We start from the raw sequence: 21,702 nt of genomic DNA, 5'->3' as shown, positions 1-21,702 counted from the left end.
TTTTTTTTTTTTTTTTTTTAAAAAAAATCAAAAAAAATCAAAAAAAATCATTCTACTCCGTAGTCGGTACGGAACTTAATCCTATTACCAACTCCCGAAGCCCCGAAATTTGAAAGAGAGCTCTCGCAAAATATAAGCTGGAAAAAAATACGGCATAATACGTTCCTCTTTTGATTTATACAACTACGCAGGACGGTACCAAGCCCGTCCTCCATCCAAGTGTCAAAGGCCCACTTGTTGAACAGAACTGCGCCAAGATCTTATCTTTCAACACGCTCATTGGCTACTCCCCACCTCCCGCACCCCAAAACCCACCCTGCACGGCGCAGTGAGGCCGACAAAAAAAAGTTCACGTTCTAGCCTCGCGACTCGATCAAGCCTAGAGGCGCGGCAAACGCTCCTTCCAAGTTCCCCACGACTAACGGCCCTCCAAGTCTCTCGTTTCCGATAAATTTTGGCTGAACCGCTCATTCCTGAGCAATTTCTGTCGCATCGACGATGGCTGACAGCAAAGGCGCCAAGAGATCGAGCATAGACGGCGACAGCTTCCAGGACTCCAAACGTCTTAAGATGGTGAACGGCGGGGGCAATGCGACTACCGACCCAAAGTACAACAAGTACCTGGCGCATCAGTATGAGGATGGCCAGAACCAAAATGGCTTCCAGTCGCCCCTCGACCAGTTTCAAAGACACCAGACGACGGCTATCCAGGCCGCAAATGCCGAAGATTCGGACCTCAATCCCTGGACGAACAAGCCGCATTCGCAGCGCTACTTTGGCATCCTGAAGAGCCGACGCGACCTCCCCGTGAGCAAGCAGAGGCAGGAATTTCTCGACATGTATCACAGCACACAGATCCTTGTCTTCGTCGGCGAGACGGGATCCGGCAAGACCACCCAGGTCCCGCAGTACGTGCTCTACGACGAGCTGCCCCACCAGACCGGAAAGCTCATTGCTTGCACCCAACCCCGGAGAGTGGCGGCCATGTCGGTTGCCCAGCGTGTCGCGAACGAGCTCGACGTAGAGCTGGGCGAGGAGGTCGGCTACAGCATCCGCTTCGAGAACCGGACCGGCCCCAAAACCATGCTTAAATACATGACCGACGGTCAGCTCCTGCGAGAGGCCATGCACGATCACGAGATGTCCCGATACAGCACCATCATTCTCGACGAGGCTCATGAGCGCACCCTTGCTACCGACATCCTCATGGCCCTTCTCAAGCAGATCGCCGAGCGCAGGAAGGATCTAAAAATCATTGTCATGTCTGCTACGCTTGACGCGCAGAAGTTCCAGACATACTTCTTCAACGCGCCCTTGCTTGCAGTGCCCGGACGAACCTTCCCTGTCGAAATCTTCTACACACCTGAGCCCGAGCGCGACTACCTCGAAGCCTCGGTCCGAACAGTGCTACAAATTCACGCTAGTGAGCCGGATGGCGACATCCTGCTCTTCTTGACTGGAGAGGAAGAGATCGAAGATGCCTGCCGCCGAATCAACCTCGAGGTGGATGACATGATTCAGGAATCGGAGGTGGGGCCCCTGAAGGTCTACCCCCTTTATGGTACCCTGCCGCCAGCTCAGCAGCAGAGGATTTTTGACAAAGCCCCGGAGCCACTCAAGAAAGGCGGCCGGCCTGGGCGCAAGTGCATCATTGCAACTAATATTGCCGAGACCAGTTTGACCATCGACGGTATCGTATATGTAGTCGATCCGGGCTTCAGCAAGCAAAAGATTTACAATCCCCGCACACGAGTCGAGTCACTGCTCGTTTCTCCCATCTCAAAAGCATCTGCACAGCAAAGAGCTGGTCGTGCTGGTCGTACGCGGCCTGGTAAATGCTTCCGGCTGTACACGGAGAAGGCTTTCAAGAAGGAGCTCATCGAGCAGACATACCCCGAGATCCTGCGCTCAAACCTGGCCAACACCGTTCTGGAGTTGAAGAAGCTTGGTGTCGAAGACTTGGTCCATTTCGACCTGATGGACCCTCCTGCGCCGGAGACCATGATGCGCGCCCTCGAGGAGCTGAACTATCTCGCATGCCTGGACGACGACGGCGAGTTGACCAAGCTCGGTAGTCTTGCATCCGAGTTTCCGCTTGACCCCTCACTGGCCGTCATGTTGATCTCGTCGCCGGAGTTTTACTGCTCTAACGAGATGCTCTCTATCACATCGCTGCTCTCAGTGCCACAGATATGGGTGCGGCCCAACAACGCGCGCAAGCGCGCTGACGAGATGAAGGCGCAGTTTGCGCACCCCGACGGCGACCACCTGACGCTCCTAAACGCGTACCACGCCTACAAGGGCGCCGAGCAGGGCGGCGGCGACGTCAAGCAGTGGTGCCACGAGCATTTCCTCTCGTTCCGCCACCTCTCGAGCGCCGACGACGTCCGCAACCAACTCAAGCGCATCATGGAGACGCAAGACATTGAGCTGGTCAGCACTCCCTTCCAGGACAAGAGCTACTACGTCAACATTCGCCGCGCACTGCTCGCCGGCTTCTTCATGCAGGTCGCCATGCGCGAGAGCAGCAATAGCAAGGTGTACAAGACAGTCAAGGATGACCAAATGGTTATGATCCATCCGAGCACCGTCGTGTCGAGTCCCTATGACTGGGTCGTGTACAACGAGTTTGTCCTGACGACCAAGAACTATGTCAGAACGGTGACCAACATTCGCCCAGAGTGGCTCTTGGTATGTTTTCTTTCCTTATTTGTCCTACCATTCAATGCGCAACTCTGCTAACTGCTCGCGCAGGAAATCGCTCCGGTTTATTACGATGTGGACAGTTTCGAGAAGGGCGAGATCAAGTCGGCGCTCACGCGCATCAGCGAGAAGATCCGGCGTAGACAGGCCATGAAGGGTGGCCGATGAGGAGCACGCGTAGCCTAAATTCTTCCTTAGACCGCGCGGTGTGACTTCTTCGCACGGAGTCTCAAGAATGAGTCTCTTGAAGGGAAATGAAACGGCTGATCTCTTTCTCTAATAAGCGGGAGTCACCCTCTTGTTGAGCTTCCCTTGGCGACACTTGCGAGCAAGCAAGACGGCGATCATGTGTAGTTCAACATTGCATTATGTAAAGGGATGTTATAGACCACCTCATATTTTTAATGACATATGTACTAGAGTGAGTAGGCAGATTTGACGCGGTTTGGTCCACCGCAAGCGGAATGCAACGCGACTATATTACAAAAGTAAGTACATATTGTGTGCTCAGTGCACGTTGTGAGTGTGTGCCTCTCTCTCTTCTCATATATCTGTCTCGCGTGTGACGGGGGATTACGCGGTCAGAAAATATGTGATAAAAGTGAAATTATAGCTCATAATTGAACCCGGCGAGCTTCTTTTCATCACTTGGAAAGGGGGGGACGGGGCGAATGGCGTGTAAAAAGGGGTATCAGAAACGAGGTGTGGGAGTGCTGGTCGAGACATAACAGGGATATAGGGATTAGGATTGGGATTGGGATTGCTGAATGAGAAGACGACAGAAGACCAGACCGGCCTTTTTGAGGACGCTCGCTCACCTGCGCTGTGTGAAACCGGCGCGGGCAGCCACAATTTGGATACGTGTTACGTGCCTACGCTATACACATCTCAACAAACTAGAAGCAAGCAAGCAAGCTAGGCAGGCGGCGGCGGACTCGGAGCTGCATTGCTGGGCTTGGGCCTGCTCGTTCTGTTCAATCAACGAGCGGGACGGAACAAAATCCTGCTTATCGAGAACGTTGAAGTTCCAGCAATTAATTCTTGTGGCTCGCCCCTTCCCGTCCTCCCCCGCGCCTACCTTGACTATCCTGAATGGCCAACCACGTTTTTTTCCGGCTGCGCTGGATGGTTTCAGTTCTGCGAGTTTCCTTTTTTCTTCTTATCCAATGTCCCGTCAACCCTCCCTCTCGTTTCCTCTAGTGTGACGTCAGCTATCTCAGTCTTCGGGTTTTTTATAAGGCGCACATCGCCTCCCATTTTGCGCCATTGGCGATAACATCAAATGATTATCATGGCAAAAACAAAGGATATACCATAGTCGGCATATTGATGGAAATGGGCAGATGGAGGATAGGACGAGTGGGAAGGGGGTGACGATAGGGATTCTTAGCCGTGCCAGACAGTACCAACCAGCCGGCTTTCCCCCGATAGGTGTCTCTGGGGGGCCGATGCCGCTATCCGTCGGGAAGGGCCGTAGTTGAGGTCCCTCATGCCCTGCGGAAACGGCTCGGTATCTTGAGACGAACGTGTAGCCAATAGCAAGTTTCCCCCAAGTGTATGCTTCAGGATAGCGTGTAAATGGCGCCGCCATAAGCATGCGGCTTCACGAAAGAGGATGGAAGATTCACTAGCTTCCCTGTGGCAGTCGCCATATTGGTAAGTGTATACGGTCCCAGCAAAGTCGCAATTGGTTGGGACGACGCGATTGTGACACGGCATAAACACAACAGCCCACAGAGAGAGGGATGTGCTGGATCGCGGGTTGTGCGGCGGCCTGCGTGTTTTTTTCGATGTCCCGGCCAAACCCAGAGAAAACAGGGTAGGACTGGAATTGAAAGCGAACCGGCGAACAAGCTCAGCCAGCTACTCACGTCTTGCCTCTCGCTGCGCACAGCACAAGCATCATGCAAGAGAGGGGAAGCAGAAGAGGCACCAAAACCCGCAACATCGCGTCAATAGGTACCGCGAGCCAAGGCGAGGTCGTGGGTCGGGTTGTAATAGTTTGTAGTGAGTCGAAGTGGGTTCACCCAAACCAGAGCAATGGATCATGTGAAAGGCAGGGAAATCTCGGAGTACCTGGGCAGTGAATTATTGATGATTTGGGCAAGATGTTTTCGTGCATCAAGTTACTTCATATTTTGCACCGGCGAGACAAGCAGGCTGTTGGTCATCCGCAATGTTCCTAGGGGGCCTGTTCTTGAGTCAACGTTTGTACAAAGTACCATCCCGGCACTGGCGTAGGTGGTATTTTGAGAGCAGTCTTCTACGTTTCCAATTGATCGGGCTTGATAAGCCGAGAGTAAGAGAGGGATGGATGTGGCATGATAAGTGAAAGACAATATAAAAGGGGGAATAGATATGCAGGCAGTTGTTGTGGAACATGAAAGTCAGAAGGCTGTGTCAACCACGGCCCACGATATCATCTTCGGGACACCGGGCAGGCTTTGGTGGCGTTATCGCGAGAGAGTAAAAGAAAATGGAACCACATTCTGGCCAGACCCGAAGTGGCGTCGTGCCGGATGACCAGAAGCTGATCACTTGTCAACAGGAGCCGACCGCACAGTACACATGCGCGGTCCGGACCCAAACCCGCTCCATGCCGAGGCCGCTTTGGGTTACGCCGGCATCAAAGAGGCAGGCGGGCAGAAGAACGAGACAGGAGCCGGTCAAAACTCACGTTCATCCCAGCATTAAGCTGTAGGATTGAGCTCGCAGAGAGTAAGAGGATGGAAGACTCGCGACGGGAATAGGTTCCCTAGCTGCCGAGGGAGGACGCGAAATGACGTGACAAGAAAAGATGCCGTTCGGTAGGATGGAATGGATGACTGGGAGTAAGGTGGGTTGAAGTTTTGGAAAGCACCCCTCCTCAACCAAGCACTCCCCAAATTGGAACTCGAAGAGTTGATTGCGTGGGTTTCACTGCGGCATGACTGCCTCTTGCTGCATTCGGCAGCTGCGAATGGGACGACCACCAGGCAACAATACTACTAGCGCTATTAGTAGCAGGCACAACGTGGGCAGTCTGCTGTCGGGTCCAGATTGCTTGGCTCTAAATGGAAGCGATGACGCTGTTGACTAAGATACTTAATGTAATCAAGGTAGCGATTGGGTCTGCAGGAAGTGACGGAAGGGGATGCATCTTGGGTTTGGTGGCTTTGGTCTGGTTGCCGTTTCGAGTTTTGTCATTCAACTTAATTTGCAGATGGAAGTCCAAGGTAGAACTGACGCGAAGACAGTAGCATGGCAGTAAACTCGGCATTTTATCCGTTGCTATTCCGTATCCGTACTTGGAGGTGGGAAACTGTGGATGGTATCCGTACTTAGTAGTACGGAGTCGTAGTGTAGTGGAGTGTAGACGCCATCATTTGACATTGCCCACTGCGATAGCCCGCAGCGGGTCCGCCATGCCGGCTCGCAGCTTCCGTTAGCTGAAACCACACCACGAGGAAGTCGGAACCGAGAGGAGGTCAGGTAGCTTTACTTCTTCCTTGCCGAAAAAGCGCAAGACGACAACTTTTCAGCCTCAACTGGCGAGCTCAACTGGCGAGTGAGAATGTGAGGATGGCATCCACTGCCATCTGATGCTGCCGCTCTGTACTACCCCGGCTGCCCGTGAAGCTCCGCGGATAGCATCCTGCTCGACAATTCGACTGTGAGCGGGCACAGCCTTCGGTTGCTGTGCTCACCCTCACAGGCTCACATGCAGTGGGGGGAAATGGCGGAAATCAACGTGCACCATGCAAGTGGGGGGTTGCAATGCCACTGCGCCAGCGGACCCTATTTGCTGAGGACTTGGCCTCGCCTTTCTCGACAACCCTCAGACAGCAGTTCAGACCATCGATCCAGCGAACGATGGCTGTGGATCCATGTCTGTCAGATCTCATATTTTTGAACCTTCCGGCGTCGTGTTCCGGTCTCGCGCGTCGCGGCCGTTTCTTGTCTTGCTAATACGGAATAGTTAGTCTCCCAAGTCCAAAAGAGGCTTGGAATGTCGCCTCCAGTCCTACGCACATCCCTACACCCCCTAGACGGGCGGATGGACTATGGGTTCGTCTAGTCTTGTCTGTATCTTTCTCGTACGGTACCTCCCCGAAGGCCTGATCTCTGGCTGGAAACTAGCAAGGCTCTTGGCACCATCTTGGTCAATAGCGGTATGTTCTGGCCGTTGCCGTCCGTCTGTCTTGTCTGACGAGCCGAGAACCAATCGACTTGGCACTATTCATCACGACGCAAAGGATGGCGATGTCTTGTCTGTGGCTGTCTGTCTCGAGTGGAGGGCCGAGCTGTCTCCCCGCTACACAGTGTCGTTTCTCCAGCCTTGCTACAGTCCTTGCAAATATGATTGATTTGATACCTACCCAAGTGCCTACATAGTACATGACCCACAATCTACGCAGAGGCTCTCTCCTCTGCCTTGACACATGCAGGCCACATCAACCTGCCGCTGCCCCCGGGCCACGAGAGTCTAATAAGGCCCTGCTAAACAACATCGACAAATGACACCATGCACTCCAACAAGGATCCTTGACTGAATACAGACGCCACATCGGGTCCTAACAGCCCTGCCTACCCTGGGCACCACCCCGGTACGGGGGTTTGACAGCCGCCGGCTCGCCTCCGAGCTTGGCCCGCCGTTTGCTGCATGGGCTACGGGACCTCCACACCCTCAGGGTATATAAACTATCTAGGCGCCTGCAGATCTCATTGCTTTTTTCTCTGCATCCTTTTCACAGGGTCTAGATATATGCCGAGTGTCTCAACGGCACCCAGCTAGACTATCTTGCAGCTCGCCCCGGTCTTACACGGCCCCCCCACCGCTTGACAGCCAGCGGGCAGTCAACAAAATCCCTTGTCCTCTGCCTCGAGCATATATATATAATACCCCTTTTACACCCCCCGACGTGTGTCGAAATTCTGCCACCACATCGCCAAAATGAGCGGAAGCGGCGGTTTCTATAAGTATCGGTGCAAATACTTCCTTTCCAACAACTGCCAGAACTGGGTTTGGGTTAACTACGCAGCATGCGCTACTTGCCTTGTAAGTCTTGGTTCCTCCAATTACGACAATGATCTGCTCTGTCCTGCTCTACCTGCGCCTATCCTGCATACTAACCGAACTGGTTTTAGGCCGAGGGTCGTGAGGGCGAGGAGCTCACCAAGCCTGGCGAGCAAGTCGATACGGCGGCCCCTCAGTCCTGGAGACGGTCTCCGGACATTCTCGTACCGCGGGCCCACAACGGGAGTCTGCAGTACGACTCGTTCGAAATAGTCGGCCATGGGGAGTCAGGAAACGACTGGACCCTGCGGCTCAAGGGAGGCCCCCAGCAGGTGCTCACCACGACCGCTATGACGACCCACGACACGCCCCAGGGCATCATGGCACCCACTGGCGTCTTCAACTACTCTGGATACTACGCCTAGTTGTACGTGTCGGACATGGTGGCCGAGAACATGGCCCAAGACCAAGAGAAACCGTGACGAAGAAACGAGAGACGAGATAACGAGAAAAAGGGAACCAGGCCCAGAATGGTAACAGTCTATGAATATGATGTGCCGTGATCGGCAACGGAGTTTCGTTTCGTTTCGTTTCATTTCATTTGTACACTTTGAATCCTGTTCTTTCCCTGCTCCCTGTCTCTCCTTGGGGTCCCGTTGGGGACAAGACTGTCAGAAATAGGCCCTGGAGGGCTAGGTCGATACCGAAAAGCGAGACGATTTGGTTTTATCGAAGTCGCTGGCAGGAGGGTGGTAATCTTCAATTCAGAACGACATGGGTCGCGCTGCGGCATGCATGTAGGCAACCTGCCGAGCCGTGGCACAGATCAACGAATCAATTTGCTCAATTGTATTGTGCTCCTTTGCGCGCGCTCGAGGTACGGACGTGGACCCTCTTGGCCGTGACCTAGTCTGGTCATCTGCACCCAAGCCAAAGTGACAGGCTAAACGTTGGGGACGAACCAAGCCGACGAAGACGGGATTTGCCAGGGCATGGACCTCCAAACTAAGGCAGCGGGAGGCCGAGGCGGTAATTACCTATGCATGGAGACTAGACTTGTCTAGAGGTGAGAAGCCCAGAGCCTCGCCAGATCAAGGGATAAATAACGGCGAAGTGGATTAAGGAACGGTACAAGTGCTCTACTCAGCCAGTACCTCAAGGTCAAGGTTAGGGGATGGGAGCTCTGAGCTTTCCCCACCCTAGGTGCCTGCCCGGGCTGGGCGGCTTGTTAATAAGTTAGCTGCACTCCACCTGGGCCGAGATCGTTTCAATGTGTGCCCCATGGAAGACGTCAGTGAAACGGCGGGATGGGGTGCGACGGCAGAAGCTCGAGTGTTCTTCGTGGTCTTCCAGGGGCGGCGGGTCGGTTCGGCAAGGTCCGCAGTTTCCTCCCCCTGCCCTGCCCTGCCCCGGGATCCGTTAGATGCGGCGGGGTCAATTTAGGTGGTGGAGCCCGCTAAAGCGCGACGCTGCCCGCTAAATCGATCATGTGAGCAGCACCCGCCATGGATCGATAGGTACAGAGTGGAAGGATTGGAGAAGATGGAAGGGGGAAGAAGAAAAAAGGAAGGGGCCAAGGAAAAGACGGACTGAGGTGTCGCTGGACGAATTGAAGGTGGCCCAGGGTAGTGTTTACGTCATCGAGAGCACACAGCCAAATTCATACAGGGACCCTTCCAACAGCCTTCGCAGGAGAGGCTGTTCGTTATCTGTAGCAGTAACAGAACAAAAAGGACAACAGCGAACAAGACAGGGACGAGAAGAAAGAAAGTGGGAACGAGTCTCCTCTTCGCGGCGCGTCAAACACTACTACGGGGTCTTCCAGCAAAGTCGACATCCGTAAAATACAAGGCAATGGCAGCCAAGAGATGCCCGAGCTTGGGTCTATGTAACTTCCCAAGAGAAGATAGGGACGGGGGGGGCAAGTTCGAAAAGCATCCGCCAGGACACAACGGTGGCCTGTCCATATATCTCCACTACCCGCACCATCACGGCTGCGTGCCTGCAACTATGTACACTGCTGTATCCGTACCTACCTAGGTTTGTGACGTAGCAGTAGGGAAAAAATATTAGCATTGACTGAAGCACAGTCTTCTTACCTAGCTAGCATCGACAGAGGTTTTGGCCAAAGCTAGTAGCAGTAGCACAGCACGCAGAGAAGAGGTCCAACCACTGCTACCACGTGGGGAAAGCGGAGCTTTGCGTGGGGAAAGACGATCCACAGGGACCCAGACCACCGCCCGCTTTTGTACGTCGGGGTACTTTGATGGTCCTGCCCTGAGACGGGCGGGGGGAGTACTATGGAGCCGTGAGGTGTGAGAAAACGCCCGACCGTTTGGTGGGGCAGCCGCAGCGGAGCGCCTCCACCACCGCCGCGAACACCACCACCACCGCCACCATCACGCTAGTGATAAATTTCCCGCTCATCAAAGAAAAGTGAGCTGAGCTTGACCCCCGCCGAAAACACCCCTCCAGTAGCTCCCCCACCGATCTCGTTCGTCAGCGTCCCCGAGAGTCACCAGTGACGTGAGAACACCACTGGACCTCCCACGGATCGATGCGTGTCCCCACTAGCTAAGCCAGGCCCGAGCGAGCCAGCTCAGCCGCCTCCGAGGATAGGACGTGTTATCTCTTTTTTCCTTATTTCCCTCCTCCTAGCACTCAGACAAGGGAATCACTCCCTGGACCGGAGCCACGGGACAGGGAAAAAAAAAAAAGGGCCGGGAGAGACCGTACAACATCAGCTCCGAAGGCGGAGGGACGTGCCGTGTCCGTCCGAGCGAGCGAAACAAGACGACCAGCAGATGCGGTGCGATGCAGTGCAGGCCGAGAGACAACCACCACCACCAAAAGCAAAGAAAAAGGATGGAGCAAAAACACTCTCACATAACCCGCTTTGCCAGTTTATCACGCAATAAAGGACATGTCTGCTGGCTGGCCTCGCATTGCGCACAGTGTTGCTTCACACTATGCGTCTGTCCGTCTGTCCGTCTGTCTCGTCTCGCGTTATGTCACTGCTGTCCATCCCTCGGCCTATCTAGGCACCTCTTTCTCTTCCGCACCTCCATCGAAGAGGGTGTCTATGGATCGATGGATCCGATGGCTGGATGGGGAATCGGATGGGTAAGAGCCGGTCCACCTCCGGCGGAGGGCGAGTTGCTTTCTTCGTAGTAGAATATCCATCTATTTTGACATGCCGCCGCTCCCCCCCTTTTCGCAAAACCATCCAAAAAACGCCAGTCTCCTCCAGACCCCTGATCCCTGGTGATTATCTATATACGCACACACTTACCCAAACCTTCTTCACAAGAAGACGAAGAGATTCACCACCGCCAGCAGCCCCAAACCAAGAACGCAAGACGACTGCCCCAGCCTTCCGGGCATAGCACTGCTCTTGGTGCCGAGGCCGAACGGCAGGCCCTGCGTGCCGAAGGTGACGTTCTGGCGCACGGAGGTATTGTGGCAGCGGCCGCCGGCGAGGTCGAGGCCGGCGAGGTCGTCGGGCACGTTGAAGAACATGTACTGGTCCTGCGGCAGCCCCACGAAGCCCGATGTATCGTAGGGGAAGCGGTCCGTCGCGTCCATGCTGCTGCTGTTGCGCAGTAGGATGCATAGCACCTGGCCCGGGAAGTCCCTGGTGAGCTGGACAGCGAGGGGGTGTTAGTGAAGCTCTCGCCCTTTTATGTTGCTTTTTGTTGTTGTTGCCCCTCTTTCCCCTTCCCTCTCAGGGGTAAGTACCTAAGCACTTCCCCCCAAGCCCAGCTGGTACTTGGCAGTAACACCTCCCAACCTTGGTACTGCTGACCTAGCAGTAAAAGAATGGGGGAAAACGAGAAAATGTGGCAAGACCCACCTGGGGATAGTCCTCCATGACGTCCGAGTTGCTCGTGTCGCCAACGAGAATGAACTTGCGCAGCGGAAACGTCTCAAACACGCGGTCGAGCAGGAACTTGCGGATCGACAGTGTTGCTGACACGTCCGAGAAGTTGAGCGGCCGCGTGTCGAACGACCCCGGCGGGTACGTCTTGAAGATGAAGCTATGCGCGCGTGCGTGTCAAGTCAGCCAGTGTTCCCCTTCCCTTTTTTTCCCCATTCGTCTCGTAAATCGTCCCTCCCATCATCATCTTCCAATCTCCATACCCTATGACCAATCAACCAAGAATAATAAAAAAACTCACTCCATGTAATTCCTCGTAACCTGCTCGGGCGTCGTGGTGAGGTAATGGAAGTGCATGTCTTCCCACGACGCCGACCAGTTGCTGTAGACGGCCGGCATGTCGAGCCAGGGCACGAACGGGCGGGCGAACGAGTTGAGCAGGCCCTCGCGCGGGTCCCAGATCTTGGTCACGCGCAAAATGTCGTCAATGTCCGAGACCACCGTCACCCCCGTCGGCGGCACCAGGTACGCCGTCGCGTTGCCCGAGTCGGTCCGTACCGCGCGCATGCCGAGCGTCTGCACGCGAGTTGTTTCGTTGCCTGGCACTAGGAACCCTCCACTTCCAGAACTGCTGGTGTTGGCTAGCACCACCCAGGTCCCAAAGTCGCCCTCGTCGGTCGTCTCGCCGGGGAGCTGGATCGTTTGCGCGCCTCCGGCCTAACCACCACAGTCTTCAGCCGCTGACTTGCCATCTAAACCTAACCCATCACGACTTATATATATACATAGAAGAGAGAGACAAACTCACCGCATTAACAGCGCCGCCATCACCACCCTGCTGCACCCCGGAATTCGTCTCAAAGACAACAGTGACATTGACACGCCGCTGCTGGACGACAAAGATCTCGGCCGTCAGGTTGCGGGCCTGGCTCTGCTGCGCGGGGGGCAGGTCCTTGACCGCAGTCCCGACGAGAAAAACATCCGCCAGGCCGTCGAGCTTGGCCTCGGAGATGTTGGGCATCTTGTACACATTCCCATGCACGCGGACATTCCACCCCGCGGCGGTCCAGTTGCCGTATGCCCTACAACACAACCACGAACGTGTGAGCAATACACGGAGAGGCACTGTGGGAGGATTACGTACGGCAAGTTGAGGACCTGTGTCGGGGTAGCAGCGAGATCCGCGTCGTCAATGCCGAGGGAGCTCAGGACGGCGGCGCCCGTCGGCAAGGCCTGGAAGAACTGCGGCACGCCAGAGGCGATGTAGGCCGAGACGTCGCTGCCGAGGCCGGTGACGATGCTGTCGGCGTAGCTCTCTGCGGCCGAGATCAGGCCGCGCTGCGCGAGAGGTGATGGTAGCGAGGGCGGCGGCGTCACCTCGGGGTGCTGCGGACTGGGGACCGCGGCTGCGGCTGCTGCTGCGGGCAAGAGTAGCCAGAGCAGAGAGGATATCATTTTTTTTCCTACCTAGGTATGTTGTCGTTGGCCTCGGGAACGAGGTTGTGTCTGTGACTAGGACGGTCCCAAAAAGGAGTAGATGGGCGACGATACACAAGGCAATATTGGGACGACATTGCGACAGTAGCAGATAGATTAAGGCACATTTTATTTCCTCGTACATATAAACTAGGGGCGACGATTCAACCGCGAGGCCCGGGCCTTCCGCTAGTGCATCTGTCGATGCATAGGGGCCGCTGCAACGATTCGCCCATGCCATCATTTCTCAGGGTCGCTCTTATGACGTCAGGGAGCATTACCGGATTGGTGCGGCGCCCTGCGTCTCCATTGGCCGCCGAGCTCTGGCTGAGCTTCAGCCCGACTGATGGCAAGAAAAGCTTGTTAATCTGATCGGAGCTGAGGTAAAGTTGGAGCCCACCCATCATTATGATTCATGTAATGGGTGTTGATCGTTGCGCCAGTCAAGGTGGGATCGTGCTTAACACGAATGTATAGTAAACAATACCGGCCTAAACAGGTATGTCCACACACGTCCCTCAGGGGGTTAAGGACAGCTCATGGACTCGTGGCCTCTTCCGCATCAGAGGAAATCATTATTTCCGGCTTGTTCGACAGCCTGTTATTGCATGTGCGGACGGACCAAGTCCTGCAGACTCAAACCGGACCGATCATGTATTTGATGAAAATCACACAAACAGGTAGTGACATACGTTGGGATCAAAGTAATTACCGGTTTTATGCCTCGAGAGTAGTCGTTTGTGCGTTCTCAAAGGCCAAGTCGAGTCGCATTCGTTGTTGTCTCTCCTATGACAACGCATTAGCATTCTCAACAAACGGCATTGCTTTTGGGACAGGGGGAACTTATCCTCAAAAAGAGGGGCTGCCCTCTCACCATCTCTGGTGAGAGGACAACCAAGACCGCCTTCCAAAAGGCCTGTCCCTTTCAAAGTGGCTGGCCCCGAACAGCAAAGCCCTCACGCAAGAGCCTAGAATCCGAACTGTCGAGGGAAGGAATCCGGCACCAGACAAGCGCTGAGCTCTGACACCAACTCGAGATGGGTCCCGGTACCGGCCCCGCTCCCCGGCGCCTTCATCCAGGATATCCAGGATCGAAGCATCGGTTCTCAACGAGCCAGCCAGATTCACCCGCGTCCCGACACGCACAGGCTGCCAAAACCCGCGCGACCCGAGAAAATCCCTAGCCGAAATCTACCGTCCTCAATGCAGCTCTTGCCAAACTCGGCAACCAGAGGTGCCACCGCGGGTGACGAGCCGAGCCCGAGCCAAGTCTTTCCGTGTGATCGCACTGCCAACTGGGATTTGTTTTGTGATTCCTCTCCACCAGAGGCCACCGGAGTGGCGCGCAAGGAGGGCGTTCCGCACGAACTAAAACATCCATAAAAAACCGTGCTGTCGTCTTCGGGCGGTGCCATTTCTGGCTCGCCGAAAGGAAATGTGCCAATGCTCAAGAGCAAAGACACGGGGTCCTGGCGCCCCGCCGCTCGTAGGACAAGGCCTACGAGGGCCGGCTAATGCGCCTGGTCGGATCTCGCAAGTGTGCGACACGCTTGGCTCTGCAGCCAGAGCGTGGCCCCAGGAGTTCGGCGGGAAGCAAGGCAGGGTTGGATACCCACGCAGGGATTAAAGCCCGGGGCTTTGAAGGTCCAAAAGCGTGACAGCAAGGCCGAGTTGTCATCATCTTCGATATTTCCGTGTGTGGTCTGGTGGCCCTCGCTCACTGACGTGATTCCAGCGAGGTGTACCCCAGACACTACGATAAGAAATGACGAGGATGATCGTAGGAAGCCAGTGCCGCGCCCTCCATCATTACCCCGCGGGATGCCGTTCCGAAGAACCGACAGCCCAAGGCAGGCGTGTAGCAAAGTGAATGCCAGGTGTATCGTGCCGAACCCATAGCCTCCCGCCACCAAACATCTCCAGGGCTATCCATCGTGACCAGAGTGCTCGTCTCCAGAGCCCAGTCCTGACGAGTGGCCTCGGGCCAGAGGCGCTTACCATGTGGACTCATGGGACCGGGACCTTGCCTACCCCTCACCAAAAAAAAAGACGAGGGGTATCTGGAGCTCTCACCGCCTGTCGGCCTTCGTCGCTGTCCGGGTCGGCCCCGTGTTAGCCCACTTCTCAGTGGACTGAAGCCCCCCCTTCACTCGGATCCGGGCGTAAAAGAACGGTTTGAATGACCTTTTTTGTTGTCAGGGACAAAAAAATGCGCAAAGCTTGAACCAAAGGCGAACATAGGGTTAAGTTCCGAGACCAATACACGACCGCGAGACTGGCCCGCGCCGTGCTCCCATTGGAGACGACGACACGGGTACGGCGCACAGCAATTTCCCAGGCGCGGCAAAAGCTTGGAACGAATATCCCGATACGGGAGCCGAAGCTGCGACGTGCTGTGATGCCCCGAGTCCCGCGGACGCGGCCGGCGAAGGCATTCCTTGCAGAAAAATCGGTTGGACGGATTACTGTGGGGGAGGCGCCGTGCGTTGGAAGACATAAAGTCCTCCGTGAGCGAGCGAAAGAGTAGTTTTGGCTTGGGACTTGGACGCGTCAAACGCGGTGGTTTCTGGCTGTGTAACTCGAGAGGGTGAATGGACAAGACGAAGGCCGAAGAAAGGGGCCGCTGCATCTCGGGTTGGAGATCGAGGGTCCAATCGAGAAGCTGGGAAGAGGCGTGTCTTTGCAGACGTTGTGAGTGTACTCGTGTGGATTTGGGTGCATGGCTTCTGCTCTGGAGAACACAAGTGAAAGAGAGTGAGAGGAGGAGACCAACGCGTTTGCCTGGGAGTCGCGTTCTAATAAGTGGGCGGCTGACTGGGCTGGGTGGCCTGTTTGGGTGCATCGGGTGCGTCGACTGCCCCACATCTAGCTTGTTTCGGCGCCCGAAAGCGCCACAACCTCGCCAAGTCACGGGCTTCGCTCCCATGTTCCAGTGCCTGGTTGCCATGATGAGCCTATCGACTTTCTCCCGACTTCCATCTTCCATGAACACCTTCCATGCGCACGACTCGCTTCCTTTTTTTCACCGTTTATAGTAGCATGATATTTGCTTCTGTTTCCATGAAATAACATTTGTTCCTTCACTTTGCAGTGCAGAACAGCGCACTGAACTGAAGTGAACCCTTCTTCGGGGAAAACGGCAAACATCCTCTAAATTACAATGGATCAAGCACCCCCCGCCAAGCAGAGCCGCCAGAAGCTGATGGAGGCCATCATGGACCTGGGCAACAGAGCCTACAACCCCGATTCAAGCGATGAGTTGCGGGCGCGGGGGCAGCGCGAGTTTGGCGACTTGATGCAGAGGCAAGTCATCCATGATTAGTTCATCGTCGCCAATGCATCCGTCTGACAGTCACGCCAGGACAAAGACGCTGCCGCTCATGGCGGCTTTGAATATCCTGATGCGCCCCGGCAGTGTGCCGCAATGGCTCCGCGCCAATCTGGTAGACATTCTGACTCTGGTGCCGCTGCGTCCCGACGGCGTCCGTGCCACGTTGGAGTTTGTCTTCTCTGTCCACCCTTCCAGCACCGTCAAGGTCTCCGAGGCCGCCGTCCCCCAGAAGAAGGGTGCAAACATCACCCAGGAGGCCCTCAAGATGGCCGCCCAGCTGATAGCTGCCCCCCCCGCGTCGGTGACGCCCGAGACGTGGTATTCGGGAATCTCGTCGCAGATGCTGGAGCTGCTCGACGGCACTGATGGCCCAGAGCTGACCAAGGTCGTCTCGTACATTATCGGATTCGGCATCTTTGGTCGCAAGGCCACCAGCGCCCCCGGTACTCCGGGATGGAGACACCTGGCCGAGCCCATGCTCACTCGTATCAAGCCACCTCCCTCCGGTCTTGGTACCAACACGACAGGTGTTGGGCAGGACGAGGTCGTCGATCTAAGTAGAGAGAGGGTCCTTGTCGCGCACAATGACCTGGTCACAGCTATTCGCCGCTTACACTCGCTTGTTGTCTCCCACCCTAACCCGGGTCTGTGTAAGCGGCTGCTGTCTCCGTTACTCCTGCCCCTGTGGGCACTTTCTTCGTTGCACCAACCCTCCCCATCTCTCAGCGACGCGGTCTGCACACCCGCGCTAGAGCTTTTGAGAATCCATCTGAGATTAGTCTCCTCACCCGACACACTGTTGCCCTTGGTTCAAAACCTGGGCTACGTTGGCGGCTGGGATAAGCACAGTCCAGAATGGTTCTACAAGACAACCGGACAAGGACAAGGACAAGTTCAGATTGTGGATGCGAAGCAGTTAGGAACGAGTCTCAACGGGGGAGTGCCCCAAGTCACGTTGCAAGAAATCGAGGAACGCGTCCCCAGGCTCTTGGAGCTCATTACTTCGGCATTTTCCGACGCCGATATTTCCACTGCCTTTGTCGACCTGCTCGGACGATGGCTGAAGTCAGCGCAGAAGTCCAGGCCGGGCGACATCGCGGTCAGGCAAGAACCGGTTAGCGAGCCAAACCCGATGGTGCAAATATCCGAGGTCAAGGTGCTTCAGGCCATGACGGACAAGTTCTCCGAGAAGCTTGCCAGCCAACCCAGACACATCCTCGAGCTAGCCAGCCAGGTGCTAGTCACGTCTGCGGATGCGCCCGAGGACGACGACGACATGAACGGAGTAGCCCTCAGTCTGATAAACATGGTCGTCACCGTCCCAGGCTTCCAAAAATCCAGACTAGACCCACAGGTCCTTGGAATTATTGAGTCGTCGTTGGATAAACTAACCAAGAGGGACGATGTCAACATCTCTAGAACCGCCAACAACCTGGCGCTCTTGCTCAGGTACCGTGACGAGATCGACCCGGATGTCGGGAGCACAGCTGCCCCGACCAGCCGCCAGATCGAGGACCGCAAGACGTATACTTTGGCGAGATCGTACATAACGCAGCAAGACTCGCCTCCGCCCGTCAGGATGGAGGGCCTTAGTCTAATCTCGAGCCTCATAGTGTCGCACAGCCCGGTATTAGATATCCCGGGGATCATTGTGCTCATGTCGTCTCTGATGAGCGACGCCGAGGACTATATCAACCTCCAAGTTATTAAGATCTTCACACTCCTCGCGAGTCGGCATCCGAAATCAGTAACTAAAGAGCTTATCGACCACTTTGTGGATCCCAAGGAGACAGAGTCGGTCGACTCACGGCTGCGCTTCGGCGAAGCTCTTCTCCAGGTGATTGAGCGGCTAGGAGAGACGTTTTCGGGCGAGACAGCACAGCAGGTGGGTGAGGCTCTACTCTCCGTAGCCAGCCGGCGGGGCCACCGGCCAAAGACCGAGGTAAAGCAAGCCCGAGAGGAGCGGCAGCGCAAGATGAAGCACCAAGAAGCCGGGGACGCCTGGAAGGGCGAGGTGCCCGACCTCAGCGACGAAACCACAGCCGAGGAAAAGGCGCGGACGGAAATCCTTGCGCAGATTGTCGAGGGCTGGGAGAGCAAGCGCGGCGCCGAGGACGTGCGCATCCGCGCGTCGGCGCTCTCGGTCCTGGGCAGCGCCATGGAGACCGACATCGCGGGGCTGGGGCCCTCGCTAGTGTCGGCAGCCGTCGACCTGTGCGTCAGCACGCTGCAGCTAGAGCGGGACCCGGAGAAGGGCATCCTGAGGCGGGCGGCCATACTGTTGGTCATGAGCTTCGTGCGGGCGCTGGACTCGGCGAAGCAGGCCGGCCGGCGCCTCGGGTTCGGGTTCGGCCTCGCCGCGCAGGACGACGTCGCGCGCACGCTGCGCTACGTCGCCGACACGGACAACGACGGCCTCGTGCAGCAGCACGCCAGGGACGTCGTCGAGAGCCTCGACAACTGGCAGATGGCCGGCTTGGTGCCCGCCGAGACGCCCGGAAACCAGGGCGCAGGCCTGATGAAACTGGCTGGCTTGACGGTCGACCCCGACAAGATCGCGTCGTTTCTGAGTGCGAGTGCCAGTTCCCGGCCGAGGATCGAAGAGATTAAATGAGGATATCTGCATGCATGCATGCATAGCGTAGGGATCTGGATGGGAAGGCATAGAGTGGCCCATAGACTGAACTTGGCTCATGTACACTGAAATGAACATGATTAAGCATTTGCCGCGGTACAGCAAAACGTCAAACAATTGAACGGCACCGCTCCGACAGAGTCATACCGGCCGGCTCACGAACCTTACCGCCGCCATTCAAGATCGAAGTCAGCCAAGGTAGCCTGGAACACAAAGGGTTTTTAACAGTCCGCCAACCCGGCATCCGGTCTTCTCTTCTCTTTTTTCTCCGGCACTTCCCGGCAATCAAACTTGGTGTGTCTAAACGACACCCCAGGCTCACAGCTCTCCTCCATCACACACTCGCCACATTCTGTTTTCTAAAGCATGCTAGAGCACTCTGAAGACCCAGACCGCACACTTAGCACCGCCAGGACGATCAACCCAGGTTGCAAGTCGCCCTCCAATGTCAATCAACACTACGGATTTCTGTCGCAACGTTCCAGTGCCAGAGGGACGCAAAGATGGTGAGCCACTGTCCCAAACATGGCATCACGAGGTAATAATGAGCCAACGGTCACATGAGACTGTCCCTTCCTCGTTGGTTACGCAGGGGGGTGCCGGGATCGGCCCGCATACTTCGCCCGAACACGCCATGGCCGCGTCCGAGTCTTACAGGTGGATTTGGAAAGACGAAGAGGGGAGAACGTGTGATGTCTTTGGCAAAGTCGACAACACTGGCCTTGGTGATGCTGATGGTCTTGTCTTCATTGGCATATCGGGCCAGATCATCTCCACCCGGGCAGGCTACGTCAGACAACTCCGCCAGCTGTCCAACTATGCCACGTTCATCAGCAAGTTCTGCACCTATCTCTACCTCGGTAGAGAGTACTACCGTCCGCCTCTGGAGCCTGGGGATTATCAGGAGCTCAGCGAACGCTTCTCCCGTAATTACGTGCCGAACCGAATAAATAATATATTCTTCATTACTGGTATGGATATCCGAATTGCCACCGTCAAAGAAGGGGATGGACTCAGGAGCGTGTTGTACTCCGTCCTTAGCAGTACGGACATCGCCGTCGATCTCAGAGAGGCGTGTGAAGCTCCCGAGACATACATGACCCTGGCTCTTTACGGGAGAGAGCACCACCCAATACTCAATCCGACAGGAGACACTGGGTCCTTCTGGGGGGATATTTTAAAATTGGGGGACCGTAATCAAACTATTTTCTGGGCCACAGTATGCCATAAATACGACGACGACGAAGGCGATGACGACGACAAAGAAGGCGGCGACGACGACAAACCCGTCAACATCGACCAAGTCCGGTTTGCTCTCTTCAAAAGAGATTTCGGCATTCGTCGAAACCATGGCCCGTTCAAGAGTGCCATGTCGCTTTACGCATCGGCAATGCACCACATCAACAGACACACGAGCCGCGCCTCCCCTGGCCGGGCCGCAGACTTCCTCAGGCGGCACCAGCACTCGCACTTCCCCTTCTACCCTCTCAAGCTTGGTGGTACCCAAGAGAGCCACGCGGTTTCGTACACATTCAACTTTGATCCGCAAGCAAACGCGCTTCTTCTCCACCCTCTAGTAGTAGGTGCCGGGGCCCCCGAAACCTCCAGAGAGACCAATCATGGACACTGACACGCACGGGAAAGGCAACGCCGCCCAGCCAGAACCATCACCCAGGCACAGCCATTGACGAGGAGATGTCCGATAACGAGGAGGAGGGACCCGAGATAATTGAAGCGCGGGTTCGCTAGTGCGGGAGGAGCATTACCACCCTAGCCCATGCATACGCCAGGCAAGTTCCCCAGCTCAGGACGGCGGTCAGGGACTTGACTGCCAGGCTCGAGGGCCTTGAGAACCGAAAGTGTGAGGGGGTCGCCGGCGCGCCGGCTGCTGAGCCCTCAAGATCATCGAACGAACGAGACTCGGCCACAGTGAGCGCGCAAAGATGACCGCGCGGAGCCCGTGGCCGCCTGCCAAGGGAAGAAATTCAGAGGATGTGCCAGAGGGGCTGGTAATCTGAAAGGCCTCGGTGCTATATGTCTTGCCCAAATTGTTTTTGTCAAAGAGGCTCGGTGCTCTTGGACCTCCTGGTATAGATTCCCAGAGGCGTATCTCCCTGCCTTCAAGGCCTGAAAGGCTCTTGCCCTATTTTCTAAATCTTTAAACGTAATCCTTATTCTTCCCATGACGTACGTAGTCCATCTCGTTTTACACAAAAGCCGAGACGCGAAGCACAAACGTTAGATATCTACATATTTATTTGGTGACGCAATTGAACTTGACACGGCGAGGCTGTAATGGAGGAATCCGTAAACATCCAGCATACACCTTGCGTTAGAACGGTATCTATCTATCGTACAAGGACATGCATGATTTTTCCTTTGTAGATACGCCATAACATTCACGCCATTTACTTTGCCCAACTGACCGACGGCCACTCGGGTAATAAAGACTCCGTATGAATATTCCTTTTTCGCGTTACATCAACCACCAACCCAACCAGCTAAACAAAGAGACCAAGACGAAAGACCAGAGGGCTTCACTTGGAAGGTTGCAGCACGGAGCGTACGCACGTGAGGCTGTTTCGTAGATGAGTCTCAAGGAATGCAAATAAATACCTACCTAGCGGAAGAGAAGACTATGTCGGGAGCTTTGCAATACATAAGGTACCCATCCTGTCCTATGT

General features: G+C 55.5%; 5 protein-coding genes across 5 annotated transcripts; 4 read left to right on the top strand and 1 right to left on the bottom strand.

The window, feature by feature from the left end:
- The first annotated feature begins 31 nt into the window (after window positions 1-31).
- B0T26DRAFT_727289 (pre-mRNA splicing factor ATP-dependent RNA helicase PRP43) lies at window positions 32-2,776 on the top strand. Its single transcript, XM_060442854.1, has one exon. The coding sequence runs from the start codon at window positions 499-501 to the stop codon at window positions 2,740-2,742; it is 2,244 nt and encodes a 747-aa protein (XP_060291705.1). The 5' UTR covers window positions 32-498; the 3' UTR covers window positions 2,743-2,776.
- A 4,860-nt stretch (window positions 2,777-7,636) lies between these two features.
- On the top strand, window positions 7,637-8,124 carry B0T26DRAFT_656832 (uncharacterized protein; the record flags this gene model as incomplete). Its single annotated transcript, XM_060438737.1, has 2 exons — window positions 7,637-7,741; window positions 7,831-8,124. 2 exons carry the CDS (start codon window positions 7,637-7,639, stop codon window positions 8,122-8,124), a joined length of 399 nt encoding a protein of 132 aa, XP_060291704.1.
- Window positions 8,125-11,068: 2,944 nt separating this feature from the next.
- Window positions 11,069-12,947, bottom strand: B0T26DRAFT_596323 (uncharacterized protein; the record flags this gene model as incomplete). Its single annotated transcript, XM_060435611.1, has 5 exons — window positions 11,069-11,341; window positions 11,553-11,736; window positions 11,878-12,293; window positions 12,385-12,658; window positions 12,721-12,947. Coding segments are annotated over 5 exons (1,374 nt in total), but the record flags the coding sequence as incomplete, so codon positions are not given.
- A 3,024-nt stretch (window positions 12,948-15,971) lies between these two features.
- Window positions 15,972-19,259, top strand: B0T26DRAFT_463459 (uncharacterized protein). Its single transcript, XM_060435162.1, has 2 exons — window positions 15,972-16,355; window positions 16,414-19,259. Exons 1-2 carry the CDS (start codon window positions 16,213-16,215, stop codon window positions 18,995-18,997), a joined length of 2,727 nt encoding a protein of 908 aa, XP_060291702.1. The 5' UTR covers window positions 15,972-16,212; the 3' UTR covers window positions 18,998-19,259.
- On the top strand, window positions 19,231-20,844 carry B0T26DRAFT_463452 (uncharacterized protein). The gene is made up of 2 exons (XM_060435161.1): window positions 19,231-20,597; window positions 20,663-20,844. Exons 1-2 carry the CDS (start codon window positions 19,464-19,466, stop codon window positions 20,765-20,767), a joined length of 1,239 nt encoding a protein of 412 aa, XP_060291701.1. The 5' UTR covers window positions 19,231-19,463; the 3' UTR covers window positions 20,768-20,844.
- The last annotated feature ends 858 nt before the right edge of the window (window positions 20,845-21,702 follow it).

Source organism: Lasiosphaeria miniovina (genome assembly GCF_030549165.1).
Source record: "Lasiosphaeria miniovina strain SMH2392-1A chromosome Unknown B0T26scaffold_7, whole genome shotgun sequence".
NCBI lineage: Eukaryota > Fungi > Ascomycota > Sordariomycetes > Sordariales > Lasiosphaeriaceae > Lasiosphaeria > Lasiosphaeria miniovina.
The sequence above is the reverse complement of the archived record's forward strand: the minus strand, read 5'-3'. Positions and strand labels throughout refer to the sequence as shown.

Coding starts and splice junctions, on each gene's coding strand:
- B0T26DRAFT_727289 (XM_060442854.1), top strand. CDS start 499: ATGGCTGACAGCAAAGGCGCCAAGAGATCGAGCATAGACGGCGACAGC.
- B0T26DRAFT_463459 (XM_060435162.1), top strand. CDS start 16,213: ATGGATCAAGCACCCCCCGCCAAGCAGAGCCGCCAGAAGCTGATGGAG. Junction 16,356..16,413: donor TTTGGCGACTTGATGCAGAG/GCAAGTCATCCA, acceptor CAGTCACGCCAG/GACAAAGACGCTGCCGCTCA.
- B0T26DRAFT_463452 (XM_060435161.1), top strand. CDS start 19,464: ATGTCAATCAACACTACGGATTTCTGTCGCAACGTTCCAGTGCCAGAG. Junction 20,598..20,662: donor TTCTTCTCCACCCTCTAGTA/GTAGGTGCCGGG, acceptor CGCACGGGAAAG/GCAACGCCGCCCAGCCAGAA.